Source organism: Pleurodeles waltl, chromosome 1_1 (assembly GCF_031143425.1).
Source record: "Pleurodeles waltl isolate 20211129_DDA chromosome 1_1, aPleWal1.hap1.20221129, whole genome shotgun sequence".
Lineage (NCBI taxonomy): Eukaryota > Metazoa > Chordata > Amphibia > Caudata > Salamandridae > Pleurodeles > Pleurodeles waltl.
This window is the reverse complement of record NC_090436.1, coordinates 362,075,265-362,093,787: the sequence shown is the minus strand read 5'-3', so window position 1 is coordinate 362,093,787 and position 18,523 is coordinate 362,075,265. Positions and strand designations below refer to the sequence as shown.

The following is an 18,523-nucleotide window of genomic DNA, read 5'->3' as shown; positions in this document are numbered from 1 at the left end:
CTTTGAGAAAGTCTGTGAAGTTCAAGTAACTAACTGGCTTTAGTCAATCAGTGTGTGTGTTGCACAACTACTGTAGTTGCCCAGAGAGTGATAGGAGAAAATAATCTCACTCCCCGTGAAGTAAGTCTTCTTACCATATGCTGCCACCAGTATGTGTGTTCGTGCTTGATTTTGGATGATCCCAAATGTATGGTTTTATGGTCCACAGCCTATTTCACTTAATCATTTGAGTTTAATGGGCATTTGTGGTGTTGCTTACTCTAGCACATTTCATTAATAACAAGTCGATGCCACACCATTGGGAGAGTTTTTTCATAGATAAGCGAAAATCACCAACCTCTTAAAATCTGTGAATCTTCAGATGATTTCAGTTAACAGTAGGGGCGATTGTAGACATTTTAGCAAAGGGGTTCAGTTAGTGGTCTCGAGGGAATATATTCTTCAACTGCATACAACGGAAACGAACCAAATGTCCACATTCAGGTACACTACTACATTTATTTCAAATTTCAAGGACATGGATGAAGGCGATTGTTGTCCTTGCAGAGGGTATATTGAGATAGATGAAGCCGGAAGTAACTTTCTGCTTCAGGGTGATCTCCACTGAAATCATAAGCACTGAATTGTCCTGCCCAGCTGCCCTTTTCCAAAGCACTTTCCTTTTGCTTTGTTGATCTTTTTTCAGAATTCTAGTTCCCTGGCGGAAGGATTAATACATTAAAAACAAAGAGAGTGCCTAACTTTTATTTAGACAAAAAAAAAGACGGAAGAAAAATGAAACACTTGTTTGTTAACTATGGGGCCTACACTCAGGGCTTGAGACTTCAAAACAGTGTCTTTGATAGACAGCCTTGTGCATCTTATTGGGCTATGAGAAGACCAGTAAAATGTTGACTGGCTGAACGCGAGTTCACTTTACCAGATTTAAAGCCGCTATTGCTGCTTTATTGAGGGGTATTCCCATAGTGGAGATTTGCAAGGCAGCCACATCTTTGCCTGGTTCAATGTTTTTCGTTTTTCCAATCTCTACTTTTAGTAGAGATGGGCTTGCTATTCAGTTAAGTGCTTATGGTTATTAATGGAGATCTCCTTATGGAGAAGAAATGGCTATTTACCTATAATCCTATTTCTCCTTCAGGGGAATCTCCATTGAAAAATAACCAAGGACCCCTCCTCCCCTTATGTCAAATAAGAAGATATGGCCTTTCTATTGAAAAGAGAATATAAAAATATTTTTCTGTGGAAAAGTGCTCCAGGATCCCTCACGTGGCGATCTTGTTTTTGCTTTTCTGTCAAAGATTCAAGTAATCATACATGTATTTCTGATTACGGTCTATCAGAAGTTCTTCCTAGACACTCATTTAAAGATCTGCCCTTACAGGAATGATAACTCTAGATGATAAACTATTAGCAGAACCACATGACAAGGAGATGTTTTACTTCTGATGCTGTCTGATCTGAAGAACACCCCTGAAGTAGAGAGATGCACACCATTTTATTGACGTTTCTGTTAAGAAGTGATCATTTCAATATAAATGCCTATGTCATAAACTGAAAATATATTATTACTCACATTCAGACTCATTTTAATTTCTTTGGTTAAAGATGAGAAGTGAAATACGTCCCAAGGTGTTTGAAGCCCTTGGTACAGTGCTTTTGAAATTTCAGTTTTCAGGTGCTACAAACAACTACAATGCCTCTTAATCGAAACCAACTAGTTCTTGGTTGCAATGAAAAGTAAACTTTATTATCCAGGGACGGCATTTTGAGGCCAAAAAAGTGTTTCCTGTTTTCAGCAATTGAAATATGCTACGGACTAGGCATTTGGCCTAACGTGGTCTCGCTCCCAGATGCCAGCTGTTCGTCTAGGAAGTTCCTTTTGATGAGTAGCGTGCAGAGAATGCGCCCATCTGGCCGTGCGGCGGTTTTAAGCACACACAGATGTAGCATGACTTGCTTTCTTGGCTACTAGTGCCATAGACTTTAGCACCCAGCATATCCCATCAGTTACAACAGTAGGAGCAGTTTGAGCTCGACATCCTTTATAAATTGCTGCTACTGCATGCCCATACAGTACAGGCAGAAACCAAAATATAACAATGAAACTCAAAGTGGAAAACACCATATTGCATGGTTGTTAATTAGCCAAAATACCAGGGGTTCCGAAAAGCAACATCATATAACCATTCATCCTCAATGACGTTAGAAGGATGATCCCAAGTCTCTTCCTCGCCATCCCTTCTCCAGCAGCCTCCTAGTGGCTGCTGAGGGTTAGGTGCAGGCAAAGGTGTGGAAAGTACAGGAAAAGCAAGCATTGGCATAGCCAGTAGGTCTCGCCTTTTGGATGTGAATGCAGTTTCACTATTTTAGTTTTTGTTGTTATTGTTGTGCATTAGTAGGAAAAGTAAAGGTTACTCATATGCATGCATATGTAATTATAAGCTTGGTTGGTGTGTGATGAAGGGTTATCACGGAAACATACAATGAGTATTAAATTGTGTGGAATAGATAAAAACTACGAAATAATGAAGTAATACGATCACAAAATGTGCCGCTTAATGTGCATTTTTCTTTCCACTTAATTTAGTCAGACCTGTTACATAATTTGGCTCATCCATACCGCATAACTCCAGTGGCCTTCTTTAAATCCACTGATTGTTAGATACACTGGGCCTCTTTTCCACCAACGTGTGGACAATATGCAGTTTCATGAATATAAATAATAAGACCTTCACCAACCATTTAAAAAAGCTCTTTCCAGAATACATAGCTGACTAACTAATCTTAAACTAAAAGTCAATTAGAAAACAAAACCAAATTCCCCAACAATTCTGCAAATGGGACTAACAAACCTCAAAGAGGCAAGCCTTTGCTCTGCACTCATACAGAATGCCAAATCTCTATTCTTTTTATTTGGCAATAAATCAAGCCAAGAAGCCTGTCTGTTTCAGGTTGTTCTAAATTTTTTTTTTTTTAAAGCACCTAGGGCCAGATGTAGCAAGGGTTTTGCGAGTCGCAAACGGCGAAAAACGCCGTTTGCGACTCGCAAAAGCCACTTTGCTATGTTGAAATGCATTTTGCGAGTCGGATCCGACTCGCAAAATGCTTTTCCGAATCGCAAATAGGAAGGGGTGTTCCCTTCCTATTTGCGATTCGCAATGGTATGCAATTCCATTTGTGACCGCGTATGCGGTCGCAAATGGAGTCGCAGTTACCATCCACTTGAAGTGGATGGTAACCCCTTCCCCTTTGTGAATGGACCCCAAAACATTTTTTCAGGGCAGGGAGTGGTCCAAGGGACCACTCCCTGCCCTTAAAAAAACGAAACAAAAGGTTTCGGATTTTTTGAAATGCAGCTCGTTTTCCCTTAGGGAAAACGGGCTGCATTTAAAAAAAAAAAAAAACGGCTTTATTTAAAAGCAGGTCGCTAACATGGAGGCCTGCTGACTACAGCAGGCCTCCATGTTGGCGAGTGCCTATACTCGCTATGGGGCCGCAATTTGCGACCCACCTCATGAATATTCATGAGGTGGGTCATTGCGACCCCATAGCGAGTTGCAGTCGGTGTCTGAGACACCGTACTGCATACCAAATTGCGAGTTGCAATTTGCGAGTCGGAAGGACTCGCAAATTGCAACTCGCAATTTGGTTTTTTCGTACATCTGGCCCCTACTCCTGAAACTGCGCATCCTGACGGATGCTTGCACACTCAGCACAAACCATTACTACCAAAGTGCCTTACACAAACCCACAGCAGCACACAATAATAAAAAAATGAAAACAGCCTTTGTCCACTCCCACAAGCGCTGAACTCACAACAAAGTACAGCTCACTGAGTTAGCTGCTGACCACTGGGTGTGCTCTGGTGTTCGCAGGTTCTAATTTTAACCGCACCATTCACCCGAGTCAATGAATGTTTGTTTGGGTTTGTATTTAGAATCACAGTGTTGAAAGATACTGGCTTCTCGTTATCTCTAGCACCACAAAGAAGGCATGAAGTGCTGCACAGAAACGTATCTTATAAATATATACCAAAAGTTGAGGCGACGTTCAGCTATCCTACATTTAAAAGATGCACACAAATAGAACAGTGAAAGTACCTTAAGACATGCCCATGAAATGGGTAGGGGGTACAGAAAACACGCATGGACTGAAGATAACACATTAGAGCTATTTTAAAACATGATTACCTGAAGTGGATTGGGGAGGGGTTGGCACTGTCTTGTGGGTAGAAGAATCCAGCTCACAGGCACCCTCGGAGAAAACTCCATCTTTGCATCAACAGGCAAATGCTTTGAAGTAATATTTACAGCCTATTTGTCTAAGATTTAGACGCAGAGAAACGAGGACAAGGGAGAGGGTTTGGGAGGAGGTAGGAATGAATGCAAAAGAACAAGATAAAAGAATAACAAATGCAATCATCTGTGCACATTTTGTATCACAATCGAAACCCAAACAGGGCAAAAAAAAAAAAAATCAAGGTAAAAATAATAACAAGCATGTTTCATTCTGGAGATTTCAGGCCTGTTTTTATAAGATTTAGCCGCATGGAGATGAGGACGGGGGAAGGAATGCAAAAGAACATCAGGGACGACGCCTAAGCTGAACACGCACCCACAAAACCATGAGCAGGAAACCAATGAAAGTGTATTTTTTTGTTCAGAAAGCCAAATGGAGCAAAAGAAACAACCAGATAAAAGAAAAAATGCAAAAATGCAATCGTCTATGTGCATTTTGTACTGAAATCGAAATCCAAACAGGACAACAAAAAAGCAAGGTAATTGATCAGAATTTGTTTGAAAAGCCAAACGAGTCAAAATAAACAATGATCGTGTTTTGTTCCGGAAGGCACACAAAGCAAAAGGCAATGATTGAAGTAAAAGTCAACAGCAATGCAGTCATGTAAGTGTGTTTTGCTGCGGAAGAAAAAAATATTGCGGCTAAAGTATCCTAAATGGAAAAAAAAGAAAGTACATGTATTATGGCCAATCTCCATGGGAGGGAACAGAACAACAAAAGGAGGGACAATTAACTCCAATTCTATGTCAGGACCGGAGGCTCAGATTATGCTTCTCTTTCCATGCTTTATTTTAACAGCAGCCAATGAAAACATGGAAAAACAAAAAACTACATATCCCAACACTCGTAATATCACGTGATGACCATAGAGGAGGAAGCCTATAAAGTGTTGAACCACACCCAGCCACCCCTCTTTCTTTGCTGCTACACAGCCAGTTAAGTGGTTTTTCCCTTTTCTCATATTTACGTATGTTTAATTGTATTGTATATAGAAGCGGTTTTTCCCTCCTTATAAAGCGTCCTTTTGGATCGCTTTTACTTCGGTGGAGTGGGAGCAGGGGAGCGAGGACTCGCGCGTCTCCGCGCAGTCCTCTCTTTATAGCCGGTGTAGTGCCCTTTTTATTATTTATATTATTTTATGACTCGCGCTCTGCGTGAGCGCGTTGTCCGGAGCTGTGCAACACATGTGCACGCTCTCCGGAGCTTCATTCGGCTTCGGAGTCCCTGCGTAGCCGCGTGTTGTTCAACTCTGCCCCGGGGGCCGAGTTCTAATTGTTTGCTTTGCCCCAGGGGGTCCCCTGCATTAGCGCTCGCGCCGGAGCGCGTGCCTGGCAATATTTAAGCCTTTTTCAAGGTGATTTCACGCTCGTTTGAGCGTTTATTCTACAGAGTTTCTCCAGTTGTTCTATTTAAGCGCGGGAGCGCTGTTAATTTATTTCCGTTTCTTTCCCCGGCTCAGCTCCCCACCTACACCCCAGTGCCTGTACACTAGGGTTGAAATAAATTATTATTCAGGCTGGGCCTGCTTACAAGATTATAATTAACTCTTTACAGGTCAGCTCCCTCCACATCCTAATTGTTTTGTATTTCTGCCCTGCTTTTTTCACCTGTTTATACTGCTTCTTTGGAGCCCTTTCTGCTGTTCAACAGTATGGCTGGCTACGATGACCAAGCCAAGGAATTGTATTATCTAGATGACAATACTGGTTCTTTTGACCAAGATTTAGTGTATGCTCTTGACGCAGGAGTGCGTCACTCAGTCAATCAGGCTTTAGCTCAAGCCATTCAACCCATCAAACACCATCTCTTGGGTTTGGTGGAATAACAGGGTTGGGTTGCCCCTCCGGACCCCCAACCCATTGGGGAATCTTCCCTTTTAACGAACACCCAGGCTTCTAAGCAGGTTACTAACCCGCATGCTGCGGACTTTGAATCCCTTCTAAGAAATATGGCAAGGGAGCATGACTATAATGCGGGATCGCAAAAGAAAGCTGTTAGTGACCCAGCTTCCTCTTCTTCTGAGTACTCATCCGAGCAGGGAGATGACCCCCCTCGTAAGCGCAAAAAGAAAGTTCATCACCAGGAGGCACCTGCCCCTAAGGTTCTGACATTCGAACCAGAGGACATTATCCACCCCAGATCTTTGCTTTGGTTACCACCCCCGGAGGTGGCGCATTATGTGGAAGCCCACATTAGGCACAGCTTCGATAAGGATATTCGCTCTAGGTTAAGGTCTGAGTGCCCCAGACCAGATTTTCCCTCCAAAGTTACCGAGACCCCCAAATTAGATCCTACTCTGGTCACTTTCCTCAAGAAATCCGCAAAGGACCCAAAGAAGGGTATAGATCGTGCCTGGCGCGGATGCCAGGATAAGCTGCTGGACATTTCCGGTCCCTTAACTAAAATCTTAGAGTTAGCCTTTCAGGCCAAGGAGTCGGGTGGACCGATCAACCCGGACATTTTAGTAGGTTGGGCTCAGAGAGCTCTTTGCTTCTTGGGCAATGCCAATTGCGCCATATCTTCTGAACGTCGCAGATCTGTGCTGATGAAGCTAGACCCCAAGTTGGCAGACCTCGCTGCATCGGAATCTGGCCCCGTGGCTCAGGGTTTACTGTTTGGGTCCCCCTTTATGAAAGAACTGTCCAAGTTCGTATCCACCTACGCCAGTTTGGACAAGGCACAAGGATCCATCAGGAGAGTGCTGCGTCCACTTTTTAGAGGGGCCGGACGCTACAGAGGGTGTGCCTTCGGCCGCTTCAACCAACAAGGCCCTCAATGTGGCTTCTACCAGCAAGGAAGAGGAGGTTTTCAGGAGTACGACTCCTCCTCTTCTACCATCTACCCGTCGAGACCAAGATCTGGTCGAGGCAGATTCCGCAGGGGGAGATCCAAAGGCCATCAATCTTTCTCCCAGGAGTCGGGAGGCACAGGTGAGCTTGATTGTAAGTTCAGAGGTAATGTTGGGGGGCAGAACTCAGTGTTTTTTGGAGGCTTGGCGCCTGATTTCTTCAGATGTTTGGGTCTTGAAGACCGTGCAGGGGTTCAAGCTAGAATTTTACGAGTCCCCGCACCAACAATGCCTTCCCAGGCAAGTATATTTTTCCCTTCAAGAGCACAGTCACATTTCCGCAGAAATTTCAGCTCTAGTAAAGAAGGGCGCCGTTGTCAGGGTTCCTCGTCACCCTTCAGGTTTTGTCAGCCCAGTGTTCCTAGTGGACAAGAAAGGTGGCGGTTCTCGCCTGGTTCTAAACTTAAAAGACTTCAACGTTTTTTTACTATATCGTCATTTCAAGATGGAGGGTATCCATTTGCTGAGAGATGTTCTCCAAGAGGGAGACTGGCTGGTCCGCTTAGATCTAAAGGACGCTTACCTGACCATTCCTATTTTTCCTCCACACCGGAGATTTCTCCAGTTCTAGTGGGAGACCGAGTATTACGAGTACAAAGTTCTCCCCTTTGGTCTGTCTTCTGCCCCTTGGTGTTTCACGAAGGTAATGCGTCCCGTCGTGGAATTCCTTCGCTCCCAAGGGGTCCGGTTAATAATTTATCTAGACGACATTCTGATCATGGCTCAAGATCGAGACCTTCTGTTGTCCCATCTGGAATGTTCAGTGTCTCTACTTCAGAGTCTGGGTTTTATAATCAATGCCCAAAAATCCATTCTGATTCCCTCTCAACGTATAGACTTTCTGGGTTTCCAGATAGACTCAATACAATCTCTATTGATTATTCCCCCCGGGAAGATTCATTCAATCAAGAGAGAGTTGAGGTCTCTATTATCCAAACAGACTGTACCATTGAGGGCGATTGCCCGCATGGTGGGCCTGCTTTCTTCTTCGATTCAGGCGATTTTTCCGGGTCCCTTGCATTACCGAGCCCTTCAACGTTTGAAGATATCTCATCTTCAGAAAGGTCTCAGTTATGCGGATCAGGTTCCCCTATCAGAGGAGTCTCGTGCAGAGATGAATTGGTGGTTGGATCATATGGAAGCCTGGAATGGCAGGGCCATCTTCAGCTCTTATCCAGACGTAGTGATAGAGTCCGACGCCAGTCGTTGGGGCTGGGGAGCCCGGTGCGGATCAGTGTCCACGGGAGGCAGATGGTCCAGCACGGAGTTAGATCTACACATCAATTGTTTGGAACTCCTAGCCGGCTCATTTGCAATCAAGAGTCTTTCTCTCATAAGGGCGAACTGCTGTATTCTCCTTCGCATGGACAATATCTCGGCGGTGAGATATGTCAACAAGTTGGGGGGAACTTGTTCCCGCATCTTAGCGGAGATAGCCAAGGAGTTTTGTCACTTTTGCCTTCAACACAGGATTTCAGTTGTGGCAGAATACCTTCCTGGAGCCAACAACTTGGTGGCGGACTGGAACTCTCGTCACCTGAGAGACTTCAGCAATTGGAGGTTACATTCCAGAGTTTTCAGAACTCTTTCTGCACGGTGTGGTCCTTTTTCAATAGACCTGTTTGCGTCTCGCCTCAACCGGCAGATAAAACGTTTTTTTCAGTTGGAGACCAGATCCAGAAGCATCGAAGACGGATGCCTTTCTTCAGGACTGGTCTCAAGAGCAGAGTTACGCTTTTCCTCCCTTCTTAATGATACCCAGGGTCTTGGCTCAGATCAGACGTCAGCAAGCAGAGTTGGTCCTGGTGACTCCTCTTTGGAGGTCCCAGGCTTGGTTTCCGTTGGCAATGGAGTTGAGTTGCGATCATCCGATCCTTCTTCCCTTCCGGGAGAATCTTCTCCAGGACCCTCTGGGTCTGTTGCATCCATTAATCCTGTCGGGCCAGCTATCCCTGGTGGCTTGGCGTCTTTCAGGGAAAGATGGAGCATCCCAGGGCTTTCGCAAGAGTCTTCCGAATTCATTGCAGGTTCCTGGTCCTCCAGTACTCACAAGAGATACGCTTCGGCTTGGAAGCGATGGAGTTCTTAGTGTAGTTCTGGGAGTGCGGATCCTTCTTCAGCAGGTTGCTGTCTGGTCCTAAATTTCCTATCTTCTCTAGCAGCGTCAGGTCTGGCTTATCGCTCTATCAATAACTATCGGTCTGCTATTTAGGCAGGCCATTCTCCAGTGGAGGGTAAACCCATTGGGGAGTCTCCAATTGTGTGCAAATTAATGAGGGGTATCAAATTGGCTAACCCCCCTCGTCTTCGTTATTCTTCCCTTTGGGATGCTAATATTGTACTTCGATTTTTAGAATCTTGGCCGTCTAATAGATTTTTGTCTAGAAAACAGCTGTCTGCTAAACTCACTATGTTATTATGTTTAATTTCTTGCAAGAGAGTCTCAGATTTCAGGGCTCTGGATTTGGCTGGGAGAGTTTTTTCCCCAGATGGGGTCTCCTTTTCTATTTCGCGTAGAACTAAATGCAATCTGAAGACTGTTTCTTATCCCTGTTTTGTGGACAACCCCAATCTTTGTGTGGTGCAGTGCCTTAGAGCTTACGAGGTGAGTACAGAAGAGTTTTGTTCTGATATGGGAGGGCAATTGCTTATTTCATTAGTTAAACCTTATCATCCTGTTTCGTCAGCCACCCTTGCTAGATGGATGCGTTGGTTACTGAAGGAAGCAGACATTGATATCTCTAAGTTTAGTGCTCACTCTGCCAGTGGCGCTATGGCTTCTAAGTCTTTAGCTTTGGGTTCTCGTTTAGAGGACATTTTAAAGGCAGCAGACTGGTCTTCTCCTTCGACTTTTAAAACTTTCTATTGTAAACCTATTGTGGATATTGCATCGGTGGTTGTGAATCAGCTTTGAACAAGCATAATCTGAGCCTCCGGTCCTGACCTAGAATAAAAAAATGTCTAGCATTCGCGTTAAGAATTTTTCAATTCTATTAAGGACACGGAGGCGAGGATTATCCCGCCGCACTGTTGTATATGTTTTATTGTGATACATTTTATTTTTGAAGTTCATGTACATGTTACTGCATTTCAGTGCTATCCCACCCTGTTTGGTAGTAGATATAAGTATCTCCTTATGGTATTCAGTTTTTATGGCCTGAATTTTCCTTTTTTTTTTTTCTAGGAAATGACAAGAAGTAATTTCGGCCCATTCTGGTATCGTTCTAATTCCAGTCAAGGTGGATTCCAGTTCTTCTGTTTTTTCAGGATTTCGGTTCAAGTTTCATGTTAAGACTTTGACTTTTCTGCTGCGAGTTTTGGACAAAGAAAGAGGAGTGGCTGGGTGTGGTTCAACACTTTATAGGCTTCCTCCTCTATGGTCATCACGTGATATTACGAGTGTTGGGATATGTAGTTTTTTGTTTTTCCATGTTTTCATTGGCTGCTGTTAAAATAAAGCATGGAAAGAGAAGCATAATCCTCGCCTCCGTGTCCTTAATAGAATTGAAAAATTCTTAACGAGAATGCTAGAAATCTTTTTATTACCCACACAAAAGCAAGTACTTTCGAAAGGCACAAACATGAACCAATCAAAGCGGTGGGTGTGCTCAAACCCAGCAAAGTAAAAAACATGTCTCGAGGAGACAGCTCATGTGCGCAGTCTAGGCGAGACCTAAAAACACACAGGGCAAGCCAAGCCTTGATGGTGTGGTGCTCCAGTCGCTGCTTTCATGATCTTTCAGACCAAGAGCATTAAGGACAGTACATAGATACCAAAGGATAGATTCTTTAGTGGCCCCCACGCCAAGGGCAAAATTAAATCCACTGCCTGGGTGGAAATAATTTGCACTGAGGTGCCATTTCGCCCCATTATTTCGAACTGTAATCTTGTTATATTTTGATCGGTTTCTTTTATTCCAGTCAGTGCTGCTTTATGGCAGTAAAGTCAATGTATTTTGCCTGCGACTACAGTGCTTTCTCTGCTGTAAGACATCACTGGTCACTGTATAAAGGGAGATCAAAACGGCACAGCCGGACACTCACTCTTATGCACAAGTCAGTATGAGGCAGTATAACTCACGGTCATTGTCTAGAAAACCTGTCCATGATGAGATAGAAATCCCTTTTCCTCAGGCTAAGTTCCTTTGTCAGTCCATTTAAGCTAACACTGTACGCAGTGTGTTTGACATTCATTTTCCTATATTTAATGTAAAACATTGCTTTACAAAAGAACATCTGCAGTGCTTGCTTGTGATATCTCACTCCTATTCAACAATGAATTGTGGCAGGTATGTCTTTTAAAACTAGTTTCACTCATTTTTTCTCTGTCTGTCTTTCTTTCATTATTTTTTTTCTTTATCCCGTGGGTGTCTTTTCCCTCCACTCTTCCCATTGCTTCGTTTATCTCTATATTCATGCATTTCCCGCCCCCTTCTCTTGTTTTTAAACTTCTGTATTCAGTGACAATTTTTACTTGAAGTTCTAGGCCAAGTGTTCTTTATTAGTTTTTTAAAACATTCAAATTTCATGAAAATATTTCAGCTGAAGTTGGTTTTCATTTAACTTGACTATTTTTGTCCAGCTTTTCCATTGTAACGTTTTCTACATACTCCTTTCACTAAAATTATTTTATCATTGAGTTAATAAATAGGACCAGATTTACAGACATTTTTGTGTGCTCAAGTTATGCTTGTCTCTGGGAAAAAAAGTAAGGTGCGAACATAAGTTCCTATTATTATTCACAAATTTAAGATTGGTCGAATTTGACATTGATCAGGCAAACATATTAATTTGTAATCGTCAGTATGGCGGTATTGGCTATCTGTTAGTTTCAGGGTGGGGCGGGGCTATGGTTGCCAGCCAGCAGCTGTTCATTTAAAATGAAAGATTCTACTGGCAGGTGTGCAGCCATGTGGCACATCTACTGGTGGCATTTCTTGCAATGAGCATTGTCTGCAGGTGAATTACCACCCATATGTTCCTCTTAGTAACTACATTCCCCATCCCAGGGACATGCTAGAGTGGATTCTCATGCTTCCTTCTGTTTTCTGCATGTTCTGTATTTTTATGCCAGCGATTTTCAAAGGCTAATCTGGCAAGATTCTTGGTAAACTGAGTGTACATCAGCATGTTAGAATCTAACAAAGTAGCATTGGTATAGTGGTGCATGTAAAATGTAAGGAAGTTATATATTAGAGCTCATTAGTACATCCAGAAGTATACAATGTAAAAAACATGCATGATCTCGGAATAATATGCTTTGATACACCAAAATAAAGAAAATGCATTAAGCAAGAGCTAAGCAGGGCACAATTTGGTTAATTAAAATATAAAATTTAGCATGCATGAGCGAAACAGAACATGTAACAAAAAACTGAAATGTGACAGTGTGCCATATCAGAGCCAAGCAGGACAGGCATTGATTAACAGAAATGCAAGAAGAAACCATACAAGAGCTAAGCAGAACATGGATCGGAATACCATAGTATCGGAAGGTAGCCTGAAAAAGCTAAGGGTAAGAAGAATGTGCAACAGTACACAAAGATAGAAGAAAGTATTATGTAAGACCCTAGATGAACACACTTTGGCATACCAAAATTTAAAATAGAAACGTGATCGATCTCCCCTGCTGCCCTGACTTGACTCCCTTCCGCATCTAACCACCTCCAGTGCCCCATGTGGACATGTTTCAATGTTTTCTATATTACTTTTATTCATTTATGCATTTTTACTTCAAAGGACAATGGACGCTCTATTTAAAATTGTACATTTTGAATGATGATGTTATGTTTCTTGTTTTTCTTTCATCTCCCTTTCCCCACTTTTACTTCTGTAGTATATTGGAAAGTGGCCGAGCCTTATCCTTTTTTTAAACTGTACCTGCTAATTGCTTTCTGATTTGATTGGTGGCCTTGTGTATCAATGGCATTGACCTGTTTTTTGTAATACCTTTGAAAAATTGATAAAAACTGTTTGATAAAAGAAGGTTTATCATTTAAAGCCAAAGAGAACATTTAGCGAGTGGTTGACCAACATCTATCAAGATAGAATGTAAGAGCAAAACAAAACATGCACCAGTCTTCCAAACCATAAGAAAATTACTCATTGGTATGCCTTCACTTATCATTGATGAGCATATTCAGGGAGCGGAGAAGGGATGTTGAAATGCGCTCAGTGGGCATTCTGCTTTGCTAAGTTTGAAGGCTGGGTTTAGTGGAGCTAGTGTGCCTTCTTGTGCCACCCCCACCCCCCCTGAGGCAGTTCCCACAGTCCCAGGCACAATTGAAGTGTGGACCAGATCACATGTTTTCTGGCTATGGAAATAAAAAAATGTGTGGGAGTTCAGGGTGGCTTGGAAGCATAGATAACAAAGCCAGAATAGCCAGATAAAATGGGTTGCTCTTTGCAGAGTAACGGTCTTATTGAACTAAGAGAGGGATGGTGCGATTGTTGCTTTGATTTGACTGTATGGAACGCAGCGGAGAAAAAAAACACTGACACCCACCAGTAGTCAGAGTCAGAATCAGAACTAAATAATTCTGAGTAGCTGCTCACGATCCCACCAGCAACAGATAATTTTATTGCCCCCATGTTTGGAGAAGGAGAGGTGGTACAAGGTCAAGAATCCTGGCTTTAGTTACTCCAGTAGTTCAATTTTATGCCATATTCTACTTTAAGGAGCTGCACATTAACAGACTGTGGAAGGCCTGCATTAGGGAGCTGCAACTCCACTGCAGCAGGAAGAGCTGCTTCGTGGAGTTGCAACTTCTCAGAAGCTTGACAAATTGCACTAAGGTGCTGCAGCTTAACATCACAAAGCACTGCTCAATTGAGGTGCAACTTCCTAGCGCCTTCATTGGCAGCCTTAAGGAGATACATTTTTGCAAATCCTCAAGAAGCTTCTTTAAAGAGCCGCTACTTCACAGAAGTTGCAGGTCTCCTTTAAGGACCTTGAGTTTACGAAAGGCTCAAGGGGCGGCGCCTTAATGAGCTGCAGCTCTGCAGCAGCACGAGAGGCCGCTCTCCGCAGCCAGTGATTACAAAGATCCACTTAAGGCTTTTTTCTGTCACTGGCAGGTGTCTCTCTGGCCATAGGCCAGAGTCTGGGAGTGTACAGCAGCCTACGGCTTATGCCAAAGTGCTGAAAATGGAAATCCTCCAGCTGACTTTTCATAATTGCATTGATTGAGGTCTGATTGCTTGAGCTGTGATACAAAACTGTGACCAAATACGCAGAAAGAAAGATTTTCATCTCTGACTAGCTTTGTCTCAATTCTTCTTTTCAACAGATATGACATCTGTACCTACAAAAACAAACCCTGCGGAACACTGGGTAAGTAAACGTAAGCTTTCAGGGGTGCATTTTATTCTTACACACTTAATGGTCCATTCTAAACTGTTTCCATTTGGTGCTGTTGAGTTTGATTTCTAATTAGGCGAGGAAAAATGTAATATCACTTTTGTTAACTGACAGGTAAAAGAGAACAATAAACGCCCTTTAAAGTTATGATTTGGCAGTCAGTAGTAGGGTGTTGGGATGGCCACCTGATGCTATGACAACTGCGCTTCGTCCGTGGGTGGTGCAAATGTACGTAGTTGGTGAATGAATACGTCACTTTTTTGTAGAGTGGTTGATTTTGTCTGGGTAAGTTAATATAACAGTGAGTCCTTAGTAGGCTGAAACTGGTCTGTGATTACTTGTGTTTCCATCAGGAGTGGATCTGTTCTGGGATTTTGGACTGCACTGCTCCTACTGGAGCAGGACCAAGAGTCATTTTCATATAGCAGCAGTCTGTCTAGAGTGGCAAAGTGGGTGAAAAACAACGAAATGGAATTTGTCCCTGATCGATCAACACTTGCTGAGAATATTTCAAGCATTTCTTCTATCACCTTGTTGTTTCTTGCAGTAGATGCTGTCATTGTATGAATTAAGTCATCTGGTTTAGAGGAGCCCTCACGTCTGTCTTTTGAGTCCCTGGTCACTTACTCTTGTTACTTGCTGTGGCAAAGCACATGTAAGATCCTATGGAGCAGTCTCATATACCTCCCTTGTTCCAATCGCTTGCATATTTCTGCCTCACCTACTCCGGTCCCTTTCCATAAAGGTTTAATTGGCGCTCACATAGGGTGCATCAAGTTGATGTGGAGCAGTGTGGGTCCTAGCCTTTGCATGACATAGCCTCGCCTTGCTGTGCTTGCTCCATTGCGACATCATACTTATGTCTCATCTCGTAACTCACTCCCAGTCCGCTACCTTATTCCTGGTGGCTGTCCGGTAGCTGTGAATCCTTGATGATTACGTTGCACAGGATCTAAAAGGTGCATAGATATCTGTTTCTGAATTATCCAAACTGTCAGTGAGACATTGCTCAATGGCCTTTCTGAGAAAAGTTATCACAATGCTCACTTTAGACTATGCCCATTCACTGAATGCATCATTCATCTGAGTGTTCTCTCTTCCCTTTGAAATATTCAATAGTAGCCAGCACAATAAGGAAAAACTTTTGCAATTCAATGGGTCTCACATTTGCTCGAGTTAGAGCTGTTACCGTTGTAAATTCCTGATTGGACTTTACTTGCCACATAAACTGAAAATGAAAAGTAAAACAGTTGACATAAGCGAGCCGATTCAAAGCTCCACGGCCGCCATGAGCGTGATCATGAAGAAGAGACACAAAAGGACAAAGAAGTACGCTTGCAGTCAAACGTATCAGCACACATGTAATTATTCATGTAACGGAGTCGAAGGACAAGGCAGTTACAAACCTGCCCCAAGGAGGGACAAACATAAAGCATTTACCAATAATAACAAAGGATTTTTGAAAGACAAGCTCACAAACGAGTGATAGTGATGGGTGTGCAGTGGGCATGGTTAAAAGCCCACAGATATATTACAACACATTAGACTGTTTGCGCGCTCTACCTAACAAGGCTGAATCCCAAAGTAAAACTTTAAGCCAGAACTTTGTGAACAATGCTTCATTCTATAGAACGCATCCCATTTCTGTTTGAGAGCAAAAAGGCAACACCCAGCATGCCTGTCAGACCGCTGGCAAGAGAAATCGCCTAGCATCTCCTTACGAGCTCACACTGCTTGACAAACTGTTCAAGTCGAGGACGAGGCTTCTGATCTGAGAGGGATCAGTCAAAGCTAAGCGTACTTGTCCTTAGGTGTATAATGTATGTATGGAAATGTCCAGAATGTAATATACCAGTAGCTCTTAACCCTTTGACTTCCGTGGACCCCTATTGAATCCCTAGTGGAAGCTGGGGACCCCTGCCACAAACAATGTCTAGGATGTTGACATCAAAAAAGTATACAACTATAGAAACAAGTATACATCAAAGAAATACACAACTAATTAAATATTTTATTTAATTCACAAACAAAATTTTTAATTATAATTTTAATGGGAAGGTTGGAGCTTTTCAGAATTTGAGTTTATTTCTTAAAAGACAAAGCTATATGCTATGCTCCACCAAATCACTTTGTATTTTTTGTCATTAATACATCCTTTCTTTTTGTGAGAGCATGCTAGTGCTTCAGTTGAGGCCACTAATCATAAACACTACTGTTTGAAGTAATTTTGCTATTTCTAGTCTCCTTCACATTTACAAAGCATTTAAACATTTTCAACTTAACTTTGTTCTCTGGTAGGGGAATGTCCATGCTAGTCATAAGCACTGAATAGTTCCAGCCGCCTGCGGGGACCCTGGAGCATTTCTCTGAAAATATCTTCTTAACTGTTCTTGTTCGCCTTTCTTCAGGAAGGCCTGCAAAATCACTTAAGAATGTCATTATGCAGCCTAAAGGAGAGGCTACAAAGGCCAAAATTCTTCATCCTGTTTGGTTGAAAAAGGTCCTGTCAGGGAGATATGCATTCAAATACATGAATATTTTGAATGTTTTACCAAAAATCTTTCACAAACCTTTTTGCAATATTACATAAGGGTGAAGAAGTCCAGGGCAATGTAGCCCATAGGCTGCCATTATACAGACTAAAAAGTAAAGCGGTGCCTTTAGGAAAAGGTGGTCCTCCCATATCCCATCATGCTCAGCAAAAGGCATTTACTTCAGTTCTTTTTTCCGGCTCCCTCTGACAGGACCCTAAAGCTTGAGCTCCACCTATTTAGAAATTTTTTCTCAAAAATTCCTTCCCAAATACTTTAGATTACATCTTTACTCAACGTTTTTCATCTTGCCTGACCATTTTCTGTCATTTTTTAAATATTCTGACAGAAATGTAAGGTATTTTACCATCCAAATGCCTTCACTTTTTGATAAGTGCCCTCGTTGTGGCAGAAAGAAGGCCAAAACAGACCCACACGAGGTCTCAATTATCTGCTTTCCGTCTTCATACATACCTGATGCCTGTGATATATGTAAAAAATTCTCCAGGCGCACTCTGCGTGACAGAGAGAACATTTGTCTCCAGGCCAGAGAGGACTGCAGAAGAAAAAAGTAGCCTACTGGTAGGACCTTAGAGCGAGGGGAAGGCCAATCTTCCACCAGGGCTGTCACTTCATCGGCCAGTGGACACAGAACATCCCAGAGACGTAGTTCTGGCCAGAAACTATGTAGGTCTCGGTCGACATTGAGAACATCGACGTCGAGGCAAGTAACAATGCTGACATATTCGCCGTCAAGAGCAAGTTCGACGGCGAGGAAGCGACTCCGTGAGCTGTCTCGACGTTCGTCGACATAGAGAGTTAACACGCCGTCGAAGAGGCATGGTCATCCGATGTCGAGAAGTACTTTTCGGTCGAGGTCGCCATCGGCACGGCATGGGCGGTCAACGTCGAGGGACACCCGATGTCATGAAGGATCGAAGTCGAGAGGAACACGTCGCACATCGACGTCTAGGAGCTGGTCGACGTCGAGGAGGTCAGCAAGGAAGAGGAGGAGGATTTATTCCACATCTGAATCTTCTTCACTTGTCATGGTTCCATCCGCTTCTCCTCAATCATCTCCTCCTCCTCATACCACAATGCCTTCACCCACTTTCGCCTCCTCCACCTGATCCTCTCGCTGATGTAGCGCCTCCTCCAGTACCACCCTCTGAACCGGCTCCTACGAGTCCTATCACCTCATAAAGACATTCACTTCATCGTTCAACTAGGCGTTCCTCTAGTTCCAGACATCATCACCGCCACAATAGATCAAGTTCCCGATCTCATCACGTCATTTCTCCTTGCCTACCAGTGACTATTTTCCAACTCTGTCTGACTCTCCAACACCTGAGTCTCTCCAATTGACGATGTGAACATAGTTCAGGAAGCTCTTGTCCGAGGTGTGGCAAAGCTTATTATTTCTATGGCGGCACCTACGCCCACAACACCTGTGATCTTCGAGACTTTGCACCTAAGCTCTTCTGC

The 18,523-nt window shown here is 43.1% G+C and overlaps 1 protein-coding gene across 1 annotated transcript in view; it reads left to right on the top strand.

Moving 5' to 3' along the window:
* Positions 1–18,523, top strand: part of ADAMTS6 (ADAM metallopeptidase with thrombospondin type 1 motif 6) — a 1,391,222-nt gene that overhangs the window by 619,034 nt on the left and 753,665 nt on the right. The window contains exon 8 of the mRNA XM_069222749.1: positions 14,437–14,480. Within this exon, the coding sequence (XP_069078850.1) occupies positions 14,437–14,480 (44 nt within the window). The remainder of the gene's footprint in view (positions 1–14,436; positions 14,481–18,523) is intronic.